Here is a 27,423-nt window from a genome sequence, read left to right as displayed (position 1 = left end):
TCGCATTGTTACAAATCTGTAAACATAATAGGTTTGAAAAGTTTAAAATTAATTATATTTATATATTTATTATTTTATAGTCTACTTATACTTTGTATATTTTAAACAAACTTTAATATTTTGGAAAAATATATTTTTTGCCATATGGGTTGTAAAATTAGAAATGTAGGCCTATTTGTTGCCCCTGAAATACATTTTGAAATATATGTTAATATATGTTTATATATAAAGGTTTAAACAGAATATATTCTCAAATCTATATATCTAAAAAAAAAATATTTAATTACTTTCTATAAATGTATTAAGAAAATATTTAAAATATGTTTTTAGCCAAATATTTATTTTATTTTATTTTTTGCCATTTTAAATGTCCTAAAATGAATCTTGGGTGACTAATATGCAGTAAACCAAGTTTAGATAACGTATGTCAATGACACCTCTGTAGGTTGGTTATACCAACATTGCCACCAGTTGCGTCACTCATCGCTGTTACGTTGATGCTTTATGCGCAATCCAGTCATTTATAGATCAGGAATCAAAACCCTTTGAAAACACATAAGCAAATCTTATAAGTGGGTATTATTTCACATTACCATTTATTACCATCATAGCATTCGTATAAAAGAAAAACACTAATGATGCTTGCTTTATTTACTTAGTTTTTTTGTAACTATTATCAGTATATTTAACCACTTCCACTGCACACACACACACACACAACCACTTTGTCAATCAGAATCTGATGACATTGCACTTCAATCTGGCCCCTTAAGCCAGCACCTAAAAGGAAAGAGCCTTAATTGGCAATATAAAGGGTGGAGCGTCTGCAAACAGGTTTTTGTTTAAACCACAACCACATCCCTAATGTCAAAGTTTCGTCATAAGCACCCTGTCCCTGACTGTGCATGTAGATGACTAGATAGTGGCATAGTGTAAATGTCAAGACGTGTGCAATGTACTTGTATATGACTAGGAGCTGCAGTAATAATTATTTTTATCTTGGTTTTACTTTTTGGTGAACAATTGCTAAATGGAAATATTATCACGGTAAGAATGTTTTACTTCTCCTTTAAAAACGCTTTCACCTTGTTTCTCTTTTTAAAACTTGCTACAGCGCTTCTTGTTACAGTTTCAGATATAGATCACCTACACATTTATGATTTCAAATCATTATTAATTTGTAAGTTTTAAATAATAATTTTGTAAAAAAAATATATATAATATTTTATTAGTAGTAACATTTTGTTGTTGTTATCTATTTATTGTTACTGTATTTATACGCTATTGTTTTTTTATGTGAACATTTGTTACATATTAACACATACTGGAACACTGTTTAAAAACAATAAATTAACAATAAAATCTTAATTTTTTATTGCAGTTTGTATGTGGGATTCGTAAAATGTGTCTGAGCAGAGCTGACCACAGATTCTTCCACTGTGGTTCCATGATGTCTCTATGGCAAACCATAATCTTATTTGTTGTTTGTGGACTTATAGAGTGCAGTAAGTTGAAATGTATTGCATATGATTTCTACAGTCTAAACATGTTACTGTATGTTTAAAAATAGCGCAAAAAAATAGCACCACTACAGTAAAAAACAATCTACCGAAGCGTGTGGCATGTGACCCATGCAGGTGTTGCATTGAGAAGAAATGCTGCTCTTTCTATTGCTCACAAATGACCACATTTTCTTTGTCACACTTTGCAGATGACAGCGTGTGCGATGTGACCTGCACCACAGACTTCATTTCCACACTAAACTGCTCTAATTCTGACTTGACAGGAACAGCATCATGTTTCATTGTGGCCAAGTGCAGGTACAGATCTAGCACATCATGTTCTTACTTTGAGTCTGGAATGACAATCGTAGAGGAATGTGCTGAATCATTACCTAAACTCTATTCTGCAATGTTTTTAGTTATATTTTTGTTATTGAGTGAATGAATGTGTTGTTATGTTTTCCAGTGATGAATATGGTACTGTGGAAGGGAGCTGTAATATAACATCATCACAATCCTGGTGCACAATAGATCCTGAAGATCTGCAGATAATGATGGACTATGATACCAACTGCTCTATAACAACAACAACACAGATGACCAAACAAGGGGCTGCAGAGACCCCAACAACTAAATACATGAGTTTATACAGATCTAGTAAGTGACACTGGTCAGCTGTGTAAAATATAAGCATCATGTGGGGTACAATAATCTTTTTTTTTTTGCAAATTAGATTATTAACCAAACAATTTAACAAAAATGGTTGAATTTATTTGGTATGATCTGACAACATGTAATAAGCATTTGCATTATACATAGATATAATCCTAAAAATATTTTGTAAATATTTAAAAATCCTTTGTTTATTTGCAGTTTTACATTTTAAATTATAGGTTTTTACTTCATGCTGTTTTAATACGGTATTTTTATTGTAAGTGTATTCCCTAACATTTGTTTACGTTTCTCTGTTACAGTAAAGCTCATACAACCTTTCAACCTAAGTGTTGCAAAAATTGACGAGGGTTTCAATCTCACCTGGGATGTGGCTTACACAAGTCACGAACTGTATGATAAACTATACTACAGAGTACGATTACGAATTAAAGATGACCCCAGCGAGGTAAACATTCAACTCTTCTATTCATATAGACACGAAAAGTTGTAAATAAAAATTAAACTTGTTCTGATTTTGCAACAGAAGGAGGAGATTTTCACTCAAGACCAGAACCAACAGTCAATAGTTTTTCTCAGTGAAAGACTTCTGCCAGGCAGACAGTATGTGGCGGACATCCAAGTCGCCGTCCATCCCAGGTCTATTATATCCGAGTGGAGTGAATGGAGCAACAGTGCCGAATGGACATGTGACCCTACCGGGTCCGAACAGTACTATCTCCTGCTGTTGATGGCGGTGCCCATTGCAGCAATGGCTGTGGTGCTTCTGTACAGTGGAAAACTGTAAGTATTATTTTTTAAATATAGGCATATGTAACATGTGATCCCGGACCACAAAACCATCATGAGTCACATGGGTTTATTTGGAGCAGTACCCAAGAATACAAATAATTGTATAAAAATACTTCACTTGGTAGCATCTAAAAGAAAGATTTATTTCAACTTTTATTTTTAAGTGTAAAACACTTTGGGGTGGTTTCCCAGACAGGGATTAGCTTAAACCAGAACTAGGCCTTTGTTTAATAAGGAAACATAACTAGTTTGAACGAACATGCCTTACTGCAAACATTACTGAGGCAAAACAAAAGGGCACTGAAGTGTTTTAAGATATATCAGTGCAAGTTGTTTTTCAGTTTGGAGAGCTCTTATATTTATTTTAGTCTAAAACTAATCTAATCCCTGTCTGGGAAAGCGCCCCATTAGGGGTTACTAATTAAATATTCCAATTATTACTTTTTACAAGGTACCAAAAATCATTAGGATGTTAAGTAAAGATCGTGTTGCATGAAGATATATCAAAAAAAATGATTTTTCATTAGTAATATGTGTTGCTAATGACTTCATTTGGACAACTTTAAAGGCGATTTAGTTGTATCTCGGCCAAATATTGTCTTATATCTTAACAAACCACGCATCAATGAAATTTATTTTGCTTTCAGATGATGTATCTCAATCTCAGTTGACCTCTTATGACTGTTTGGTCCAGAGTCACATATTTATTTATGAAGATGACACTTTTGCTTTCAAAAAGACATTTACAATATTATTCGAGGTGGTAACAGTTCAAGGTTGCATCGGACCGTTTGACCCGTTCTGAGACTTCAGGGAATGATAAAGCTTTGCACAAGTACCGATTTGTGATAAAGGGAGAAGTGAAGAAAACATTCTCAATATGACTGTCACTTTATTTCACTTTGAGTCACATGAGACTCTTTGGGAGTCATATGCCTGTGGGACCTTTATTGACATTTGGCTTTCTAGAAGCAAACCTTTTAGATATCTCTGGTCATTCTTAAAAATCTAAACGATAACGTACTGAGAAGATTGCATTAGCGGTAGAATTAATGAAAGCTCGCAGATAAATTGATAGCACCTCCTTGAATATGTTTTCCAGTAATCGATATGACTCAATTTACCGTATATGAATAGTCCCTTCTCACCTCCCACGTTCTGAAAAACCACAAGAGAAACAGATATGTACTTGCAGACAGTTTATTTTCATGTAGGTCAAAGACTGGAGGAAGTCAAACCTACAGGGTTTGCAGATGCATTGACAACTTCTCGGTGCACAACAACTAATGCTTTCATTTCATTTTTTGCACGTAAATAGCATGCAAACCTACATTAATAAATGCATTAAGTCTGAAACTTTCTCTCCTTTTTTCCACATACAGAGGGGGAATCAAAAAGATGTTATTATGGCAACACATCCCAAGCCCCCACGACTACTTCAGACCGCTCTACCATACGCACCAGGGTGACTTTAAGGTACGCTTTTCTTTTTTGTTTTTACCCAGCTAGGCGTTTCTTTAAATCTGCATAAGCAGAAGTCGCAGTGTGTGTGTAAGCGCGATAATGTGCTTTGTTAGGGGACTTCCGTGTGCTACCTCACTCGTGAGAGGGGAATGTGACATTTAGCAAAATGAGTCAGTCTGTAGGGGCTTCAAAGAGCTGGGAGGGCTCACATATAAACGTCTGGGTGAGACCGTATTACATGTGCAAACTGAAAGTAGCAGCCTTCCCCTCAAATGGAAAGTACTATGAGTTCAAACGCAAGCTCTGATAAAATGGGTAGATATAAATAGTTGTTTTTAACTTAAGGGGAAATTTAGTGAATATTCCACCGGTTCAAGTGAGATCTTGCTTAAGCTCGCATTGCAAAACAAAAATATAGAGCTTATTATGGCACCAAGGTTTTTTTTGTATTTATTTATTTTGTTCCACTTAACTAAGTCATTGTTATGAGATATTAATAGCACCAGCATAGTGAGATCTGATCTTTTTTTTTTTTTTTTTTGCAAAGTTGTTAGTGAGGAAATAGTGCCAGCTACTTAACTTCAAACTGTGAAGGCAAATGTGTTCCAGCAGGGGACAGTAACATGCTATATTAAGACCGGCAAGAGTCGTGATTCACGAAGTGTATAGTTTAAAATAATAAGTTAAAATTGGTGTAAAATACATTTATTCATTCAAGGGTATTTATAATTTTCCATATTGTGAATGAATAATGCATTTGCAGTGGGCCATCAAGGCTCATTTTACATAAATTGCTCCATGACGCCTTTCTTCATTTTCCATCACCCCCAAATCTGAAATAGATTTCTCAGGAAATTGGAAGAAATTTAAATATACAGCTTTCAGCATTTGATTTCCACCGTAGTTGTGTAGTTCAGCACCAACACCTGGTTACACTCTCCAGAATTGGGTCAAAATGGATTGAACCCAACCCGTTAGTTTGTAATTTAACATATCCTGGGTTGTTTTAACCCATTGTTGGGTCAAATATAAACATTTTCTGGGTTGATAAACCCAACAGCTGGGTTTGTCCCTTTTTGACCCAACAGTGAGTTGAAAATAACCCAGTATTTCTATATACCCAGCAGAGTCCCTTAACTAAAAACTAATCGAATGGATTCTTTAATTAAACTTTTATTAACACCTTAAAAAATGCATGTTTTTAATAAGAAGTAAGTCAGTTAAGGTTACAAAATATGATAACAGGACACTGCTGGCTCCATTGTGTTGTTAGTTTGTTATGAAGTTGCATGCAAAAGGTACTGTAACATTGGTAGGAAGGCAGAGGATGAGGATCCCAATGCAGCTTTTATTTATAAACATAGAGCAAGACAAACAAAATAGGGAACAAAATAATTCACAACAGGAATCAAACCAAAGACTGACAAACGACAACTTAAACACTAGGCTATTTATACACAAAGGAAACGAGGTATAATTAGACATGGACCAATGAGAAACAGAACTACAAACATGGATGACAGAATACATGACTTCAAAATAAAAGACTAGGACTATTGTTCACATACGCCATGTGTTTTTCTTTCAGCCTAGCTGTAGTCATCCTACAAAATTTTTATTAACAACAGCTCAGTTATATTTGATATTATTTTAATGTACTAAAGCATGCCATCTTAACTTAAGAGATTGTTGATATTTAACAGTACTGGGTTTTTAATTTACAGAAAATTAAACAGCTATATTTATACAGCTATAATGCAGCTCAATGATTGATATAAATTCATAAACAATAAATATACTATACCATAAACATACAAAATTGCTTGAAAATTTTGATCCATTTTAACCGATACCTCCAAGACTTTATTCACTTACTAACCTAATGCAGTTTATTATCATTAGACTACCTAGTAGTGACCAAAAGTGATGTCTGAGGAAGAAATGTGTGCATTATTTGATTTTAAAGGGAACATATCATGAAAATCTGACTTTTTCCATGTTTACCTGCTATAATTGGGTCCCCAGTGATTGTATAAACTTAGAAAATTTGAATAAAAACAACCTAGTAACTTAGTTTTGGTAAACCATTCTCTGCAAGTATGTGAAAAAATAGGTCATTAAAATCTGGCTTCCCTTGTGATGTCAGAAGGGGATAAAACTGCCCCTTAATCTGCACTATCCAACCACGGCACTGCTATTTAGTGCAGAGATCAACTCATTTACATTTAAAAGGACACATCCAAAAACGGCTCATTTAAGCTTACACCTACAAAGTGTCAATTTTAACATGTTATAATAAATTATCTATGAGGTATTTTGAGCTAAAACTTTATTTTACATCTTAAAAGTCTTGTGAAATGTCCCTTAGGTGAAATCAAACGATCATGAAGTATATGGGATGTATAGCAATGACAATTTGAGGTGTAGGCTATGGTAGACTAAACATTAAACTTTTAAGGAGTTTATTGGACAAAATATTTTTGTATAATTTGTGTTCCTGTATAGCTCAGGGGTAGAGCATTGCGTTTGCAGCGCAAAAGGTCCTGGGTTTGAACCCAGGGAACACAAGTACTGATAAAACACCATGTATAGCTTCTAATGTACTGTAAGTTGCTTTGGATAAACGCGTCTGCCAAATGCATGAATAAATAAGCAGGCAAACCATATTGCATTAGGGAATAAGGGTTTTATTCAAATATACAGAAAATATATAGAAAAACAAAGTTACCAAAGCATACATTGAAACTATTATTAATATTTTTTAAGTTTAATATTTTTTTGTCTTGGGCTATGTTTTTTTTTTTTTTGCCAAGCCTCCTTAAATTTTTCTCAAAGCTGAGCTGGAGTTTATAGTCCAAACAGAACAATGCAACATTGCAACATTTAATACTGTCCACTACCGTATAAAACAATATGTTTCTGTGCTGTATTTCAGAAATGGGTCGGGCCGGTCCTAACCTTCAGCAGCTTTGATGTCCTAGAGAAGAACTCTATCGTGCAGGTGCTTTGTGACAAGCAGCAGCCTGAAAGGTCAGAGGAACCTGGCAACAACCGGAACGCTCAACACCGAGACTCCAGTCCTAACAGTCCGGCGAATCAAAACTCATCCAAATTTTACTTCCATGGAAGCGGCAGTCAAGTCGTCACCCACTCCGGTGGCCACATATCGATGGACACGGTTACGGTTTCTGGTCAGGAGGGCATCGTGGCCGACTGGTCCAGTGAAAGTCACCGACGGAGCATTGAGGACTTCCCCAACAGCGAGGAAGCCGATCGGAGAGCGCACGAAATTGCTGACGGGCAGCTGAGGGATTTACTACCCAATAGGAGGGGGAGTTTACAGGACTGTGATGATTGGCATGTACAGGATCACATTGAACGGGTTTCCCTGGTCTCCTATAGTTCCAATGAGCACTCCGATGATGGTTACCCTCAAATGGGACTGGATTTAGACACCATAGACAGTGGTTTTCTGGAGTCAGACTGTTCAAGCCCTTCAGCGTTTGATGAGAAAGAGCAGATAGAGACTGCGTCACTAGACGGAGTGGGAGTTTTTCACTCAAATTATGTCAAACAGTGGGTGTCTTTTACGGCAGTCCAGGTTGATACCCACAGCTCTGGATAATAGCTGCTGAGGGGAACATCTGCTACATCAAAACAGTATGAGGCTTACACACAAAGAGCTAAAGACATTAAAAGCTGGCTCTTGTGACAATATTGTGCTGTGTTTGTGGACCAAATCCATACAATTTGCAGGCTTCAATTTTATGATCATTTCCAGTTCTTCAATCCATTTTTAAGTATCCAGGACTACATTGTCACAAACATAGTGCCTTTAAAAAGTATGCCAAGTGTCCCTGTGTATCTTTCAGTGAATTTTCATGTTTCCATCATGGACTGTAAAAAATATGGATGTAGTGTCTGCGACGTCACCCATAGGTTTGTGAAGAGCTTTTTTGAAGCCAATAGTTGGCAAAGCCTGTCGTCGACATCTTGCCCGCGCATCACTCGCGGATAACCGAAAATGGGTAAAGAGGCGGGGACGTGGGTGAAGCTGAGGTGGCTGGTTGCTGAAACCATGCTTGCCTAGCTTGACAGTAGTGACAGCAGTGGCAGTTTACCCTTTACCACCTTTACAAAAATTAACCATTGTTTTACTACAAATAAAACCAAAACAATAGTTAGCACAATTAAACAATTGGTTTTGCTACACTGTAAAAAAATCTGCATTTTTGTCAAATCAATATATTATTTTAACTTAAAAAAATAAGTTAAACAAATTCAACTTGTTTTTTAAAGTTATGTCAACTTATCACAGGTCAAAACTTAAAATAGCAGGTTGAATTGACTTGCAAAACCAATTCCTGGTTGCACTTAAATTTTTAAGTTTAATAAACTTGAATTTACAAATTATTTCAACTTTCTTGACTAGTGAGGAGTTGCAATAAATTATAAAAATAAAGTTGAATTAGCTTAAATTATTTCAACTTTATATTGAAAATTCCTCACTATAGTCAAGAAAGTTTAAATTAATTGTAAATAATTTAAGTTGCTTTAACTTAAAAATTTAATTGCAAAAATACATTTTTTACAGTATGTACAGTAGTACTTTTTTGTAGTAAAATGTGGTAATAAATACGCAAAAGAAACATGGTTACTACAGTTTTACTATAATGTAACCACGATTCATTTTCATAAGGGTAAATGTACTCTTAAGTTATACACTAGCGCTTGCATTCACAAACTGTATGTGACAACGTGTTCTGTCGTAAGACATTGTTCCAATATTTGTGTTCTATCTTGCTATTTTGAGAAAAGTCTGTTAGTAGCGCATACTTTTAGTGCACAATGGGAAATAATGCTGCCAATGCATTTTCAGTTATCTGATTAAACTGGGGCACAATGCACTTGTGTTGTTTTGTCAGAGGAATCCATTTATCACAAATACATTTGCTTTTGCAATCATTTAGCCGTCGCATGCAACGTTTCAATTGTTATCTATTTTTGCTGGCTTGAGCTCACAGCAGAGCAAGATAAGGCATTTGTCACAGACACGCATAAAATGCCACCCACATGATAATACTACGGGTATTTTACCTATCAGATCTTTGTACAAATTATTCACTGAAGTCAGCAATCCTAATGACTGTTGTAGAAACTTCTTCATTTTCTTTTGTGTTTCTGTGATAGCAATCTCCTTGTTCAAACAAACATGTGAAAAGATGTCATGCACTTTATTATCATCATGGTTTTATTATTTAATGCTCACATGAGGCACATTTATAAATGATGTCAATCGATGCATGGAGGAGTAAAATCTGCAATTTTTAGAAGTGATGAACTAGAATAGTAAACTTTTTGGTTACTTGATAAACACATGATCATGACCCTTATATTATGGTCCAAGACTCAGAAGAAACAGTAAACCTGTGATTTTATTCTCGAAACTTTGTCACTTTTTCACATTTATGGCCATAAGCATGCATGCAAAGTTAGGATACACTGATATGTTTTGAAGTGTACGCAAATCATTTTCTACCTATTTTGATGTTCGCGGGTCAATTTGACCCACATTTTTTTTTGTGTTCCAGCCAACTGTACAGACCCAAATTAAATATATGTCTTCAGTGTTTGTTGCTATATTGGTGTTTTACTATCCTGAAATGGAGTAAAAATGCTTCTCTCCACTCTTTTCAGTACTGAAAAAGACTTTTACAGATACAGATGGATCATTTCTATTTACAATGTATATGAAAAACTACTTGTTATCGTTTTCTTCCAGACATTTTGTGAGTTTTTCTTATTTAGGGCCATGAACATGCATGCAAAGTTAGGATACACTGTGTGTGTTTTGAAGTTTACACAAATAATGTTTGTTTACAATTTTGATGTTCGCGGGTGAATTTCACCCATTTATTTTTGTTCCAAGGTAACAAATTAAATACATTTATTGCATATATGTTGGTGTTTTACTACCCTGGAAAGGGAAAAGTGAGCTTTTCCTACCTATTTTAAGTACTGATAAAGACTTCCTTAGACATAGAAAAGTCAAAGTGAACATTTTCAACAAGTTATCATTTATATTTTCAATGAATATGAAATACTATTTAAAGCAGATGAATTCAGACCAGAAAATCCAGAGATGAATATTTTATGCAAATGCTGAGCGATGCGACAAAGCGACTGCCAATCGGAGTGAAGGGGCAGCGTGACTTAGGTCTGTGGCCGAGTCAAAGAAAATATTTCAAGATGGCGGAAAATGCGTATTTCTGTATATATCAGATAAGTTTGGCATTTTATCTCATATTTATTGTTACTTTTATCGAGAAATAAATACTTTTAAATCCAAAAACATTGTTCTTGTAACTTAACAATACCTCTGAAATGACTTTTGATACTGCTTTTATCAAGGAACGGCCATTAAGCGGGTGCGCGTCGCTCTGTGTCGCTCACTTTTGTAGCTAATGTGACTGTAGGGTCAAGCCTCTTTCAGACCACCAGCGACGTTATCGCTGTGTGTCGCCCATCTCTTTAATGAGGCGTTTCTATATCTGGTTATCATAAACAAATGAGTACCGTCCACTCCAGTAACTGACGAGAGACGGATGACGTGAACTCCACTGTTTCTTTCTTATTGGTAGTCGCTCCTGAAAGTCGCTCATAATTTGCATAAAGTCAATCATTTTTCAACTTTGTCGTGCGACTGGACACGTCCCATCCAGTCGCCAACGGCCACTGTCGCTCATGTCACCTGAAGTTGCAAAGCTTCCATTGATATCAATAAGATTGCGTCGCTCTGCTACTGCTAGTCTGAATGCAGCTTTAGGGAAAGAAACGCTTAATTTAATTTCACAGCAATATTAAATTATTTGCGGGGCGGCAGTGGCCTAGTGGCCTTTATGTAGGTTGTCTACAAACCGGAAGGTTGGTGGTTCAATCCCCAGCTCCACCGGACCAAGTGTCGAGGTGTCCATGAGCAAGACACCTATCCCCATCTGCTCCTGATGAGCTGGCTGGCGCCTTGCATGGCTGACACCGCCGTCGGTGTGTGAGAATGGGGCGAATGTGAGACTAATTGTAAAGCACTTTGGATGGCTATACATCTGTTAAAAGCGCTATATAAATGCAGTCCATCCATTTATTTATTTAAGATGTTTTAATCATAGGTATGTGAAATGAAAAAATAGTTAAATACAATTTTTAAATGTTAAACATTACAACAGTTCATAAAAACATGTTAAAAATTGTGGTTAAATGCATTTTGATAAGTGTTTGTAATGTGTGACAAATACTGATTCTAAAATGGTACTTTTCATAACTCTTTATGTTTTTCATAATGTGATATTTAGGGAATTGCATTGAATGCAACTAGGGCCAGCTTGACCTGCTCCATCAAAATCGTCACAGAATACAAGGGTTGAAAATAAAATAATGAAATGCTTAAACTAAATGCTGTATATAACTACTCAGCCCATTTTCATGATTTGTGTATAAATAGCACGCAGTGTGAAAAGTTGTGCAATACAAATGCCAAATTCTAATTTTGCGTGTATATGATAACGCCGCTCCTTCCTGTTCTTTTACCATTGTCGCTTGGGTTGGGGTTTAGAAATGACCTCCTAACCTAAACCCCAATTCTAACCCCAACTGACCATGGTTTCAAAATAGACAAAAACCCATCCATCTATGACCCAATGCTGGGTTGAAATAACCCAGCGTTTTTAAGAGTGTAGAACTGTACATCTGCCAAACAAGAATTGTTTGGTTTTAAATTATCAAATCTTTGAAATTAAAGGTATAAAATTAAATGTTATATGGAAGCATTTTTGCACTTTACATTATATTTTAAAGGGGACATATCACGAAAATCTGACTTTTTCTATGATTAAGTGCTGTAATTGAGTGCCCAGTGCTTCTATCAACCTAGAAAATGTGAAAAAGAACCCAGTAACTTATTTTTGGTAAAACATTCTCTTCAAGCATGTGAAAAATAGGTCATTGAAATTTGGCTCCCCTTGTGATGTCAGAAGGGGATCTTATTATAATAATACCTCACCTTAATCTGCACTATCCAACCACAGCACTGCCATTTAGTGCAGAGATCAGCTCATTTGCATTTTAAAGGACACATTTTTGCTCACACCTACAAAGTGGCAATTTTAACATGTTGTAATAAATGATATGGTATTTTGAGCTAGAACTTAACATATGTACACTGAAAAAAAATTATTTATTAAATTTACTTAATTTTTTTAAGGTAAGTGGTCGCAGTTAATTTATTTAAGCTACATTAAAAAAAAATAGAAAAACAAAACAAAAACCTTTTGTTTAAATACAGCTTAAATAAATTTATTAAATTGAATGAATCATTTTTTTTTCAGTGTACACTGGGGAGACCACAGATTTAACATTTTAAAAAAGTCTTATGAAATGTCCCCTTTAAATAGTGTGTGTTTGAAAAGTCCTTCAAAAGTTTACATGACTCTATGCCATTTCTTATGCAATGTTGGCTTTTAATGCCACCTCAACTCATCAGAGATTCTTAGATAACCTAGCGGTTAATAACTCCTACGTAAACAGGAACTGCTCGGTAAAAAGCTTGTATATAAAGCCTGCTTGATTTCTGAATGACGCTCTTCACTGTCTCAGACTTTACCATTCATGTCATGCAACAATGCTTCAGAATAAATTCGGTGCGTTGGCGTAAGACCGTCTATATTTCTTTAAGGTATGAACTTATTCATTAATCTAAAACAAAAATGTACCATTCAGATATATGCTGTTTATGTTAGAGACGATTCTTGCTTTCGAGCTATTAACTTTAATTATGGATGTCCTAAATGATCTTTGTTTAGTGTTGATTTCATCACCTTAATTATTTATCAAATTCAAGTTAAAATTGAAATATCATTTTATCTAAAGAAAATGTGAGCCAATGAAATGACTAAAGTGACATTACTAATAAGCTTTTTATTGCCATTAAAGTGAAATTATTGAACCTAAACTGAACCCGAGCCTGATAAAAAAACATGTGAGACGCAATTCAACTCGTTATATCTTTAATATTGACTGAGTAAAACTATGAGATTGTATTATTTTGTACCAGGCTGTACAGCACCAGAAAAATGATCCTCATAGGAATTCTCTACATCTTTTGGACTACAGGCAAAGCTAATTCCCATGGTAAATCCTATTAGTCAAATCTGCACTGTCATGTATGTTGGACTGCATATTCAGCGATATATAAACATTTTTCTGTTGTTGTTTTTATTCTAGCTTTGTCTGAATGGCACACCTGTGTTACAGATTACTGGCACACAATCAGCTGCTCTGTAAAATTAGCAGTCCCTTCCTCCAGATATACAAACCCATCCTACCAGCTGGAATTTTACTGGGTCGATGAAAAAATGTAAACAAACCACGGTTTACTAATTCATTTGGATTTTTAAGTAGTGCAATCATTTAAAGACTAACACATGTTGAATTTCTTACTTTGGCACACAGAAATTTTACCTGCACACTTCAGAGAGTAGATGAAGTTCACAGCTGTTCCATTCAAACAGATTCTTATGATAGTTTCATGAGTATCAATTATTTTACAGTTACACTTAATTATTCAAAAAAGAAAGAACAATTATATCCTGTGGAATCACCTTTTAAACCAGCTAAAAACAGTAAGTAGATTTTCACATCACCATAGAAGATTTACATTAAATACAATCATTATGTTGTACTAAATCTTTTAAGATGTGAATTTTTAGGAAGTCTCTCTCTCTTTATTTAGTTAAACCAAACGTCCCATATAACCTGACATTGCAATATTCAAATGGAACCTATGTTTTCATTTGGACAAATGGATATGAAGATCACGAATACAAAAACATTTTTCAAGAAGTCTTTGCGTATAACTTCTTGTACTTTAAAGAAGGGCATCGTGGCAGGGTAAGATTGACGATTCTTCATGAGGTTCTAAATAACTGAGAGAACCAAAGCAATATGTTACACCTATTTGTATTGTGCTATGAAACTGACTTGTCTTCTATTGATTTTCAAGGAGCCCCATACTTATTTAGAAAAGGAAATTAGGATTGACGAAACAAATCTGGATTCTGATTCTAAGTACATTGCTATGGTGAGGACTGGGATGCAAGCGATTGGGGAATATAATGGAACATGGAGTGAATGGAGTGTTCCCGTTGAATGGAGGACAAAACACAGAGGTAAGTGGTATTCTGTGTATTGCTCATTGATATTTTCTTTGTTATGCTTTTTTTGAGATTTCATGTATATCTTAGAAAAAGATTTTATTTCTGTTTTTTTTATATTAAGATAAGGCCAGTCAGACTGATGTTTATCCTGGTAGGATTGCCAAGATTGCCCTTGGAATATGTCTAATCCTGGGACTTTTAATACTGCTTTTGTTTGCTCCTGCTGCAAGGTATTTGCTTTGTCATACAGTACATCTGCTATTGGTGGGCAAAGATTTATAAGAAAGATAACTTTTAAAAGTATGTTATATTTCATTTCAGAATGATGATAAAAGAAATTGTATGGGTGCCAACACCAGAAACATACTTTCAGCCTCTTTACAAACATTACCAAGGCAATTTTCAGGTAAGATATAGAATAAAAGAGTCAAATTATGTACAAAAAGGAACAAAAGTTGTAACTGGGGCGGTACCTTTTCAAATAGTACACTTTTGTACCTTAAAGGTGCATATTGGTACACTGTAAAACCTAAAAGTTAACTCAACTAAAACCATTTAAGTAAACCGGTTGCATTAAACCATTTAAGTTTTAAAACACACAAACACAATTTGAGTACTGTGAACTTAAACAAATTGAGTCATATGCAGTTATGTACCGTATAGGCAACCGGTTTCCTTAAATGGTTTGAGTTAAGTTAACTGTTAGGTTTTACAGTGTACCTTAAAAGTACACATTGGTAACATAGAGGTACATACTGGTTCCTCAAAGGAATGTATCTGCACCAAAATGGTATTAGGACGTTTGTAAAAGGTACTGTCCCAGTGACAACTTTTGTAGCTTTATTTCCGCGAGTGTACAATAAAGTTTTATGTGTAATGTACAGTAATATCCAGTACTGTGCAAACGTCTTAGGCCACCACCACCACCAGACTTGTTATTTTAGAAGTTTTAATGTCCATCCATATTTATTTTTCAATCTACTTTAAAAAGATACAAACAGAAAATGCAGGAAATATGTACAAAAGTATATGTAAAAAAGAATATGTAAAAAAAAAATATTTTCCGGACTAAATGTCTCTAGGCACTAAACACCCCTTACGAAAAAGAAGTATACTTCAAGTTAATTTTATTAAGTATACTTAAGTAATGTTGGAGTATAGTTTTAAGTATACTTTATGTAGTAAGTGTAGTAACATTTATGTTCTAGTAGTATACTTGTAAGTGCAATGCTTGAATACCGCTTGGGACTAAATTGGCTTTAAACTTAGTGTACTAGTGTAAGAGTAGTCAACTTTAAGTGTACAACTAGTGCACAATTAGTTCTTCATTTGTACTGCAAGTGAACTCATGAGTATACTAGTAGTTTTCTAGACTTATACTTCATGTGTACATGCAAATGTTCTGTTAGTGTACTCTTGGTAAACTAGTAGGTTACTTATTGTGTGCTGCAGGTATACTTCCAAGTGTTTTTTTAATATACTTTTAGTTAACTAGTAGTTTACTAGTCATATACTGAAAGTGTACATGTAAGTGTTCTGTTAGTGTACTCTTAGTAAACTAGTAGGTTACTTATTGAATACTGCTTGTGTAACAAAGCACTTTGACACTGAGGATCCATCTGCAGGTTTTTATTAAACACACACATATCCCAAAAGGCAAGGTCAAACAACAGCAAACACAGCAATGTAGGGCAGGCAAATCTCATAGTCATGAAACAGGCAAAAGGGTCAGGGCAGGCAACAAACATACTCATAAACTGGTTAAAACAGATAAAGATCAATAAATACAGATAGATATGCAGGCAGGCAAACCGCTCAGCAATGACAGTTGGTACAAATCAAGACTTTGCACTGACTGAATGTTTCCAGAGAGTTTATATAGGCTGTCCAATGAGTTTCAGGTGGCAGAGTAATCAGTCCAGGTATGCGGGATTATGGGAAATGGAGTCCAGAACGAAAATTAATATTCAGGGGATTCAGCCATATATATAGATATAGATATATAACCTCAAATCAGAAAAAGTTGGGACACTGTATAAATTGTGAGTAAAAAAGGAATGGAATAATTTACAAATTTCATAAACTTATATTTTATTCACAATAGAATATAGATAACATATCAAATTTAGAAAGTGAGACATTTTGAAATATTTTTTTTTATTATTATTTTTGTTTGATTAGCTCACTGATAGCATACAAAAGATTTAGCTTCAAATCGAAAGTACAATTAAAAGGTATATGTCAAGTATAAAAATTAATACACAGGAACATTGTATTGTACTTTAAGTGCAATATATATATATATATATATATATATATATATATATATATATATATATATATATATATATATATATATATATATATATAGCATGATGTTAAGTTCACTTAAAGTAAAGTTGAGTAGTAAACTACTAGTTAACTAAAAGTATAGTAAAAGAATACTTGCAAGTATACCTGCAGCACAAAATTAATAACCTACTAGTTTACTAACACTAAAGATTCTTCATAAAGATAATGTGCATTTGTACACTACATATACTTTCAAAATTTACTTAAAATATACTGTTTCTAAAGGATGCTAAATAATGTATTTTATAAATATGCTGTCAGTGCATTATTATAATGATAACTTTAACAGATAAAGTATACCTAAAATAAACTTTAAAATAAGTTCAAATTAGTATACTTTAAAAATTGCACAGAATTTTAACTCCAAGTATATTTTTTTAAAGTATACTTTTAGAAAATATACTAAATTATAATTATTTTGAAATATGTTAAAAGTTTAATTGTTAGCAAATATGTTGTAAGCATACTTTCAATATATTCAAAGATGGTACATTTCTTTCTAAGTATATTTGTAATGTACTATTGCAAAGTTAAATATACTTGAAATACAATAAAGTATATTTATTTTTCACCAGGGCTATTCATATGGCTTTTTGCAGCTTTCTTGATGTAGCTTTTGTTGTTGCATTTTTACTTTATACTTTAAAGTATATGTCAGTAAACAAGTATAGGCCAAATATACTTAGACATTTGAGTCAGTATAGGTCAAGTATACTTTAGTACAATTTAAGTATATTTCTGAGAAGTACCTAAAGTATATTTTAGAGAAGTACATAAAAAGTAAACTGAAAGTATACGTTCTTATTTTAAGTTTAAAAGAAGTATACGTATAGCACACTTGAATAAACTTCTTTTTCGTAAGGGACATCTTGAGTGTTTTTGGGCAGAATGAAGTAAAAGGACCAATTTCTTTAAAAAGAGAAAGTAGGATTTAATTTTATTTAGGTTTAAGAGATTCTGCAGATTCCTGCTATCAGGGGCGTTGAACAAGACCTTGGGCCCTATGCATAGGAAGTTCTGATGGGCCCCCATGCCCCACACCAATAATATATTTCAGATTTTTCAAGGTCCCTCTCTTCCTTTGGGGCCCTGGTAATCAGAACTGGTTTTACCCCCAGTCCGACCCCCCTGCCTGCTATTGCTCAAGTGGAAGGGGAGTTTACCCTAAAAACTTGACACATCAGTTTACATTTTACAGTTTTTAATATCACATACACATTTCCTGTGTTTTCTGGATGCATTCTATTAAAGAGACTGAGAAACAATTATATATGATCACTATAACAAATCAACAACAAAAACAACAAATCTAATTCTGGCATGGGGGCCTAAGACTTTTGCACAGTACTGTACAAACAAAAGTTTGGATGAATGTTCAGATTTAGTTTTATCCGGTAGGACTACACTCTTAAAATGTCAAAGAAGAACCATTTTTGTCAGAATGGTTCCAAAAAAAGCCTTTAACATCTGTAGGACCTTTCTGTTTCACAAAGGTTCTTTAGTTTTAAAAATATATGTAATAATTGTTTCATGTAGGAACCTTTCACTGAATGGTTCGTTGAGGAAACAAAAATGGTTCAGGACATTAATGATGCGAAGAAAGTTAACAACACTCTTAATGTAAAGAAATTCTCATAAAAAAATCCTTCATGTAAAGCTTCTCAAATGATTAGAGGTAGAGTAGCTGATCAAGAGTCGTAAATATTAAACGTGTTTAATATTTACATTTGGCAGCAGTACAATTATCGTAATGACACCACACACTTTGCAAGAATTAAGCCTTGATTCAGGCCACACCCCTTTCGATTGTTGGGTAGTGCAAAGTAGGCAGAGGAATCGGTCTTTAAAGGTGCATTGTGTAACTTTTAGATGGATCTCTTGACAGAATTGCAATGTAATAAACATAAGTATATTATCAGTGGTGTATAAAGACCTTACATAATCAAATGTATAGACCAATTTCATGTTTGCAAACAGAGATGACGTTTTTGTGGGCGGAGCCAAACTGGTTGCAGAAAGTGACTGCTCCGCAGTAGGGTTGTGAAGTGTTTTAGCATTAAACTGTGATTTTTATGGATCCGGTGTTCTGTCGAAGTCTGATTCCCCTATGTTTCCCTTTAGTGCAATGTTTCTTATAGCGTTTTAATCACGTAACGTTTATTTTTTAGATAGATAAAAAGTTTAAATGGCTTGGCTACTGATATGCATGTATGTATATGTATTGTTCTTTTTTGCTAAATCAATTATTTTTACAGTCTGAATCGCTAAAGTACATATAAAAGCAATACTATCATGTATTGTATATAATAGCGTTTATTAAATATTTCATAATTTTCCTGTTTTCTATTATTTCTTCCTTATATTTATCTTACGTGTTTGTTCTAAAACTATTATAAAAGTATTATGTTTAAACATACATTGAAAAGGCCTGTTTAATAACAGTTTACATCATGTGTGTGTGTGTGTGTGTGTGTGTGTGTGTGTGTGTGTGTGTGTGTGTGTGTGTGTGTGTGTGTGTGTGTGTGTGTGTGTGTGTGTGTGTGTGTGTGTGTGTGTGTGTGTGTGTGTGTGTGTGTGTGTGCTATATTTATATATTTATTAAGTATGTAAACATAATAATTTTAGAACAAACAGGAAGAAGACATAAGCTAAGATATAAGGAAATAAAAAGAAATAATAGAAAACGAAAAAATTATGAAATATAAAAAAAAATGTGATATTATTGCTTTTTCAGTATAAAAAAATATTTATTCTGAATAAATTATAATTGCAACGTGATAAAAACGCTAGAAGAAACACATGGAGGGAACAGACTTCGACAGAACACCAGACATCTTCTCTACTTATTTTCTATTCTAATTATTAAAAGATTTCCAGATGATTTCCTCACTCCATTCTGTCCGTTTAAGGGCTTATTGTAATCATAAACACCTACGTTTATCTTGAAATGATGTCTTCGACGATGGTATTCTATAAAAATGAAAGCCATCTTTTTTTGGCATTCTTATTCTGACACTTACCAGCACAACAGGACATTTTCTAGTGAGTTATCTTGCTCTTTTCACTCGTGTCTAATTCATTTCCACTGTTTTTCTGCAACCGCATTGCGCGCGCAGCTTGCAGTGACGTAACTGTGACGTCTACTCTAAAATGGTCTATTGTTTTTATTACTTTAGAATGAGACGTTTTTCCCCTTACATTGAAGTCGGCGTCATGTTTACAGTAGCCTTAAACAGACAAACAGTTTTATAGAGCGTGCTTTGTCCCTACGTTGTCTCAGACGATGATATGTTTGTCCTATGGTGGCTACCATAACTTCACTATGCGTTTCAAAAAGGAGGGGTGAGCTGTTGACTGAGCCGTTGCTTGCAATTTACAGTGTCACTCCTATACTGTTAAGAGTCACACATTGCACCTTTAAATCTTAAAGTGTGTGACCAGTCTTTGTGTTGGCCATCCTTTATGAAACTCTTTTATAAAATTGTGTGGCATTTCTAGTTTTGAACAATTACTTAAGGAGAAGTTGGAGAGATGGCTGATGAAAAAGTGGCATGTCTAGATTTGATCAAAAACAACTTTTTCCAATACACACTCTCTCTCTAAAAAAAAAAAGAGGTACAAAGGCTATTATTGGGGTAGTAGAGTGGTCCTTATAATCGGTCAATTGTTTTTTAAATGTTCAACTCTCACCCCCTAAATCTGTTAGGATATCAATAAAAACACATTGTGCAAAATTTTGAATTGTTCCTACAATATCTAGAGGTTGCTCAAAGCCTTTGAATATTTCTGAAATCACATATTTTTGCAAAAACTGTACCATTTAAAGCAACACTACACTGTAAAAAGAATACTGTGAAAAATACAGTAACTTGCTGGCAGCAATTAGCTAGTAAGTTGCTGTATTTCATTTCACAGTATTCTTACTGTAAATGTAACTGCAGTAAAATTAAAATTACTGTGAACTCTTTTACAGTAATAATCACAGTACTGTATTTCATAACTACTACTGTAATAGGGATTACTGCATTTATTTTGTGTACTGTAAAATGAAGACACTGTTTGTCACAAAAATGCCATTTATTTTCTCACTTTAAATTACAAAAATTCATAAATTAAAAATAGCATAGCATACATTTTTTCAACATGTTAAATTTTTTCTGTGAACATCTCAAAACTATTTTGAACACATAAATTTTTTTTAATATGTTAACATTTTTCTGTGAATATTTCATTTAATTTCAACACTTCATACAAAAACACTTTTCTGAACACACAAAACAATCAATATGTATTAAAATGTTTCTGGTAAATTACAAATGCATAAAAATTAAATGATTTAGATTTACAGCAGGATTTCAAACCTGAATATTGTTTTTCTCCAAGACGTTTTTTTTTCAGAACTATTATTCTTTTAAAACTGGACCTGAACTAGTTGACTTCCTGGGCTGGACTCTACCCTGTAGTGAAAGAAATTGACTATTAATGTAAAAGTTTATAAGCAAGACAGATGGGTTGATGACATATACATAAAAGTTTACTTCACAGTGTTTTAAAGGTGCGGTGTGTAATTTCAAGAAGGATCTCTTGACAGAAATGCAAAATAATATACAAAACTTAATTATCAAGGGTGTATAAAGACCTTTCATAATGAACCGTTATGTGTTTATTGCCTTAGAATGAGACGTTTTAACTACATACACAGAGGGTCCCCTTACATGGAAGCCGCCATTTTGTGCAGCCATGTTTCTACAGAAGCCCTTAATGGACAAACTTTTTTACTAAGTTGTCTCCAACTATGACATGTTTGTCCGGTGGCAGCTACCGTAGCTTCTCTATGTGTTTCAAAAGCAAGAGGTGAGCAGTGGACTGAGCAGTTGGTTGCAATTCACAACTTCACCACTAGATGCCGCTAAAATTTACACACTGCACCTTTAAATAAACAATTTTTATTTTTTTATATGCTCTGTTGGTGGTTTGTGGAGTAAAATCTAATATTTATTATTTAATAACTGTCTACATTAAAGGCGGAGTGCATAATGTTTGAAAAACGCTTTGGAAAAGGAGACGGGCCGACTACCAAAACACACTTAAAGCCAATCAGCAGTAAGGAGCGTGTCTACTAACCGACATCCTTGCTGGGTTGCGTATGTGTGAGGCGGGTCTTTTAAAAGAAGGTCCAGATTCTATTGGGGTAGGGGCGTGTTTGTTTAGGTGATTTCAAATATCAACAATGGCTTTCAAACATTGTGCACTCCGCCTTTAATACTATTATAAAATTATACATAAATATCCCACATTTCTGCCACAATACCATGTTTACAGTTAGTGATACAACAGTGAAATTTATGGTAAATATTTGTTGATTTGTGAATGGAAAAGTATTGTTTCACTCGACACGCCAAACACATATTTTGAAATGACGAACCACACACATGACGGGCTACATACATGTTGTGACAAACTTTGCATCGTGCGCCCTCGAAAAAAGAAGTCACCGGCCGCCACTGCATTAGACTAGCTGTGCTGCTTTTCTACCATTTGCATGGTGAGTTAAATTAAACGTTTGATGTTTAACAATAGCACAACAGTTGATAAACAAAAATAAACACTTTAAAAAGTATTTTACTTATCGGGTAGTTGGTTAAAGAATGAGTACTCAAATATTTGTTCCCATTCCTAGTCAAAACTATATAAAAAACAAATAAGTGCTTACCTGTGGATAAATTCCAATGTAGTGGCTGCATCATACATGGCTAGAGCAGAAGTGAAATCACAACGGTCACTCAATTGGAGGAGAACTCTGCCCTCGATGGAAAGCATCCATTTTTTGCCCCCAGAATGGACTCTCCTAAAAAATATTAAATAAAAGTTGCCATTGCACAGTATTCAATCTGATATGGTTTACTATTTTACATAAGCAAAATTTATTGAAAACACTAGCCCTACATAACTACCTATTAGATCAATAACCACTAGAGATTTTTGGAATGTATGTGCAAGATGACATAAAACTTTGTTCACACCACACAGTGACTCGATACAAATATGCTTTATAGATGAAGTAACCCTTAAAATTGACATCTATTGTGTATGTCGAGTGCTGGGATCTTACCGAGCATGATGAGCCTTGGAGTGCTTGGCAGGGAAATCTGGGCCTCAGCATCTGTTTAGGTGGAAGTTTCCTGTAACACAAAATAAACAAACAAATAAAAACGATTAGAAATCACAAGTACAATATTCATAAGAGAAAAAGTGTGTCAATACTGTACAAAAATAACTTGCATCAACCAAGAGAAAAACAGCTTCTTCCTGTTGCATGGTTTCTGTGCACTTTAACATGTTTGATATATTAATATATATATAAATCATAGAATAAACAACATTGCTTGCATTTGAAAATCATCATGCATGCCAGTTCATGTAACTTATGTACCTGGAACGATGGTCGATGGCTCTTGTCTGCAGTCTGAAAGGAAAAAAAAGAGGTGAATAAAAGAACGAGTAAGATCTCGAAATATCTTAATACAGTGCGAGAATATTATAATAGTATAATATATATACACAATTTCAAACTATTTTGAATTCAGCAATGCTAACGTTAGGTACTCTTTAATCAAATAAAAGACGTTATAAATGTAATGTCGCCAGATAAGACAAATATTTATACAATATGCTCCCCAAAGTCGGGTATAACACTTCAAATTAGGCTATTAACAATCTAACGTTATAGTTTCTGCAGTTTGACCTCCAATGAAGTTCAGAAAAATCGTGAAATTATGAAAAATGTGTGTTACTGTGTTTTCTTTCGAATCGGCCCGCTTAACTTTATGTCCGTTTCCTCAGGCAGCAACGTAAGCGAGCAAGAGAAAAAAACGAGAGATTTAAACGAATATCGCGCCAATAAATACAAAAATACACACTTTTAAATTAATTTTGGTTCACAATGCTAACGCTATAATTAAATTAAAGACGTTATAAATGTAATGTTGCCGGATAAGTCTTACCTCATATCTCCTCAGCTGCGTTTTCTTTCAGCTCGAGAGACTGGTTTCAGCCTGCGGAGGTCGTCGCACTCGCATATGCAGGGTCCATACGTCATCAACCCTGGGTTATTTAAGTTAACTGACCATTAGATTCGCAAGTCATAAGCATATTAAACAATTTACTATTAACTTAGAATAACAGTCAACTTTATAATTGTTAATATTCTGAAACAAGACAGTTTTGATGACGTATGCAGCCGAGAAATGCGACCTCCGGAGGCTGCAGCCTTCGCATTGAGACACGGCCAATTACTATTATTATTAAATTATTATCCTTCTCTAAACTAATGACGTTATAAAATGTTGCCAGACTAGAAAATATATCGAAATCATGCAGAAATATATATTTGTGGTAATAAAATTGCAAAATGCACACACGAGACGGGTTTACTAGGAAGTGTGCCGCTCATTACTCCTCTCTCTCAGTGCACTCTTAAAGTTGAACAAACAGGTGACTTTACAAGAGTAAACTTTGGAATTAAATTAGCAAATTTACCTTTCTGAAGTAAAAATTCTGATGAAAGTGTGGAATTTCGTAGCTTTCCTTGGCTGAAGAAAAAAATCCTCTAGAAATTGCTGTATTGTGATTCACAGAAAAAATATTTTTACTGTAGAATTTACCCGCCGTTGAAAAAAGACCATGATGCTTTGCAGATCTACAGCAACTTGCTGTATACAAGTTCTACAGTAAGCATTTGCTCATTTTACAGTAATAATGCTGTGAAAACTACAGAAATTTGTTACAGTGTATGTAGTTTTTTTACCTTTAAATAATGTCTCTAAAATTATTTCAGTGATAGAACAACTTTTAACTGGACAAATTGTACTGTTGCTGCAACCTGAGCAGCCTCCTAGCTGCTACAAGCACACTCTGAAAGTGGCGGTGGAGGGTAGGAAACACAGCCCCGCCCCTCCCCCTGCCTGCATGATACCAGGCACTGTTGCGCTTTTCCACCACATGGGGGAGCTGTAAGTCATTTTAACATGGAAACTACATAGTGTTGCTTTAAAAACGCACAAAACACCTAAAACTTGCTTCTTGAAAGGTTACTTTGTTCCAGTTATTTCAGTCTCTTCTGATCAGAGTAACCATATAGCAGACTTGCTTCTTGTGGCTTCAGCCATTGTCTTAGTATATATTGTCTATTATGCTTCATTCACATTAAAGCTTTTTTTGCCTTAAAAGACAAATCAAACAGGAGTTTTAATTGCATGGAGCATGGAGCCATAAGTATATATTAATAAACAATTATACATGCTAGCACAAAGTATCACATAATACGCAAATGTGTTAAACTTCAAAGGTCTTGAGCAACCTCTAAATATTCATTTATATTGAAAAAATGTTGCACAATTATTTATTCATTAAACACTGGAATGTACATACTTATCAAGTATACAATAATAGAAAGTGATTGTTTAATGTTTTCTTGAGAGTTTTAACTTTTTATCTTTTCTGTTCCAAGTTTTGGGTTTTGCCAAAATGTCCATTACAAGATGTTCATGTTATGGAGGAGTTTGCAGAAATTGACAAGATCGCCGAGCCCATAACTAAACTGCAGGATCAGGAAGAGAAATCAGACGTGTTTCCCTCAGCCCAATTTCACACACCTTATGTTGGCCCCACAACTGAGCTCTGGGCCCCATGCCAAATGTCCAATACGTGCAGCGAGACGAGTATCCCATGTGAGGACTTTTCATTGTTCTGTGATGCGTTCCCCGATAAAGTGGACAACTTCTTCCACTGTCTGGCCACAGTACGCTTGTGTGATGATGAAAATTTCTCTTTGAAAGATTCTGTACTCAGTCTCAAGAGTCTTGAGAGCCTTGAGAACTGTGAGCTGTCGGAAGTACCGGTCATTTTTAATCCAACGCCTGTGTGGTTCAAGCAGGATTATTGCACTCTCACAGAGACTCCCGCAGGTCCTGTACCCACCTTCACCAGAGATGTGGAGCTGGATGGAAACACATCCAATACTGAAATGCATACTAAATAGAGGAGGACACATAGATAGGCTATATCTGTATATTAAACGCTGTGACTTGATTTCTTATATTATTAAGTGCAGGGTTGACTATAGGTTCTGAACGTATGTAAGATATTTTACACAAAGCTCTTGGGCTGAACTTTGTAGAGCACTTACTGACAAAACAGCATAAGTGATAAATATCTGAAATACTGCACTGAAAAAAAATGACTTTCTTACTTAGTTTTGTTGTCTTGTTTTCAGTAAAAATAAAAAAATAAAAAAAATTCTAAAATTTAGATGTATTTTCTTAATGAGCAAAATGAGAAGAAAATAAGTCTAGTTTTCAGACAAAAAAAGTAAATTAGTGCTTAAAACAAGCAAAAAAAAAAACAAGCAAAAAAAAGAATACATTTTCTTGAAATAAGTTTACTTTTTTCATAAACACTTAATTCTTTCTTTTGCAGTATATATGTAACGTGACTATTATGTTGATTAATTTACAAACATTTGAATTTTTAATGTGATTAAAACATAATTTATATTATTAAAAGGAACATTATGTAAGAAATGTATATAAATTAATCATAAAATGACCCTGATATTTCACTAGATATTAAGAAATCATTTTCATTTCAAACACTTATATCACTGACAACAGTGGTCCGGCCAGGATATTGTCATTTAAAAAGTGAAGTTGCAGCCCTCAACTTATGTTTAAGTTGTCTTGTTGTGTATTGGCCACCAGTTGTGTGATTGCAGTACCAGTTTTAGCCACAAGTTTTGTGATTGCAATACCAGTTTTGGCCACAATCCTACATACTGTTCCTTTAAATAGTAACTTCAGCAATGTCAAATACTGTGTGCACCTAATGGTTTTTTTTTTTTTTAAATGTAACCTGGATCAACCATGTAATTTAACCAATACCATTATCAATAACCAATATTATGTGAAAACCCGTCTAAAGTAATTTTTTGTGATTTATTGTTTTCTTCATAAATTATTATCCTGCAGAATGTAAAGAACATGTTATAAAAATATAACCTTGATGTATTTAATATTGACTAATTAGGGTCATGACAAAGATTGAAATCAATGTGAAATCAATACAAACTTTGATGCTCCTTATCTCATAACTAGATTATGAAACTTTTATTTTATAATATGGGACTTAACCTATGGCATGCTCGAGTGAGAAGCATCTCTAGTATAGTATAGTAAAGTATAATAATAGTATAATTACTATATTATGCTGTATATCACAATATTTACTATAGTAAGGTTCAAAATTATAGTAAAAGACTACAGTAAATACTATTGTGCTAGAATGGCGGTTGTAAACACTGATCTGAACACACAATTGTTCAAATATGCAAACGAAAACTTTTGCGGATATCAAAATGTTTTTCAATTTGAACATTA

The 27,423-nt window shown here is 34.2% G+C and overlaps 2 protein-coding genes across 2 annotated transcripts; both read left to right on the top strand.

The window, feature by feature from the left end:
* The first annotated feature begins 263 nt into the window (after window positions 1-263).
* Window positions 264-10,387, top strand: il21r.1 (interleukin 21 receptor, tandem duplicate 1). Its single transcript, XM_065255875.2, has 8 exons — window positions 264-1,047; window positions 1,382-1,505; window positions 1,712-1,820; window positions 1,969-2,159; window positions 2,477-2,622; window positions 2,701-2,957; window positions 4,349-4,442; window positions 7,366-10,387. Exons 2-8 carry the CDS (start codon window positions 1,403-1,405, stop codon window positions 8,053-8,055), a joined length of 1,590 nt encoding a protein of 529 aa, XP_065111947.1. The 5' UTR covers window positions 264-1,047; window positions 1,382-1,402; the 3' UTR covers window positions 8,056-10,387.
* A 2,626-nt stretch (window positions 10,388-13,013) lies between these two features.
* Window positions 13,014-27,050, top strand: il21r.2 (interleukin 21 receptor, tandem duplicate 2). Its single transcript, XM_065255994.2, has 9 exons — window positions 13,014-13,158; window positions 13,537-13,613; window positions 13,707-13,839; window positions 13,935-14,104; window positions 14,215-14,372; window positions 14,485-14,650; window positions 14,760-14,868; window positions 14,960-15,044; window positions 25,500-27,050. The coding sequence occupies exons 1-9, from the start codon at window positions 13,058-13,060 to the stop codon at window positions 26,028-26,030; spliced, it is 1,530 nt and encodes a 509-aa protein (XP_065112066.1). The 5' UTR covers window positions 13,014-13,057; the 3' UTR covers window positions 26,031-27,050.
* The last annotated feature ends 373 nt before the right edge of the window (window positions 27,051-27,423 follow it).

Source organism: Paramisgurnus dabryanus, chromosome 3, assembly GCF_030506205.2.
Source record: "Paramisgurnus dabryanus chromosome 3, PD_genome_1.1, whole genome shotgun sequence".
Classification (NCBI taxonomy): Eukaryota; Metazoa; Chordata; class Actinopteri; order Cypriniformes; family Cobitidae; genus Paramisgurnus; species Paramisgurnus dabryanus.
The sequence above is the reverse complement of the archived record's forward strand: the minus strand, read 5'-3'. Positions and strand labels throughout refer to the sequence as shown.

Bases quoted from the DNA above. Each gene is read 5' to 3' on its own strand.
- il21r.1 (XM_065255875.2), top strand. From the start codon at position 1,403: ATGTGTCTGAGCAGAGCTGACCACAGATTCTTCCACTGTGGTTCCATG. The intron at 1,506-1,711 runs GTAAGTTGAAAT...CACACTTTGCAG, and splicing joins TTGTGGACTTATAGAGTGCA to ATGACAGCGTGTGCGATGTG. The intron at 2,623-2,700 runs GTAAACATTCAA...ATTTTGCAACAG, and splicing joins TTAAAGATGACCCCAGCGAG to AAGGAGGAGATTTTCACTCA.
- il21r.2 (XM_065255994.2), top strand. From the start codon at position 13,058: ATGACGCTCTTCACTGTCTCAGACTTTACCATTCATGTCATGCAACAA. The intron at 14,651-14,759 runs GTAAGTGGTATT...TTTTATATTAAG, and splicing joins ATGGAGGACAAAACACAGAG to ATAAGGCCAGTCAGACTGAT. The intron at 15,045-25,499 runs GTAAGATATAGA...TTCTGTTCCAAG, and splicing joins ATTACCAAGGCAATTTTCAG to TTTTGGGTTTTGCCAAAATG.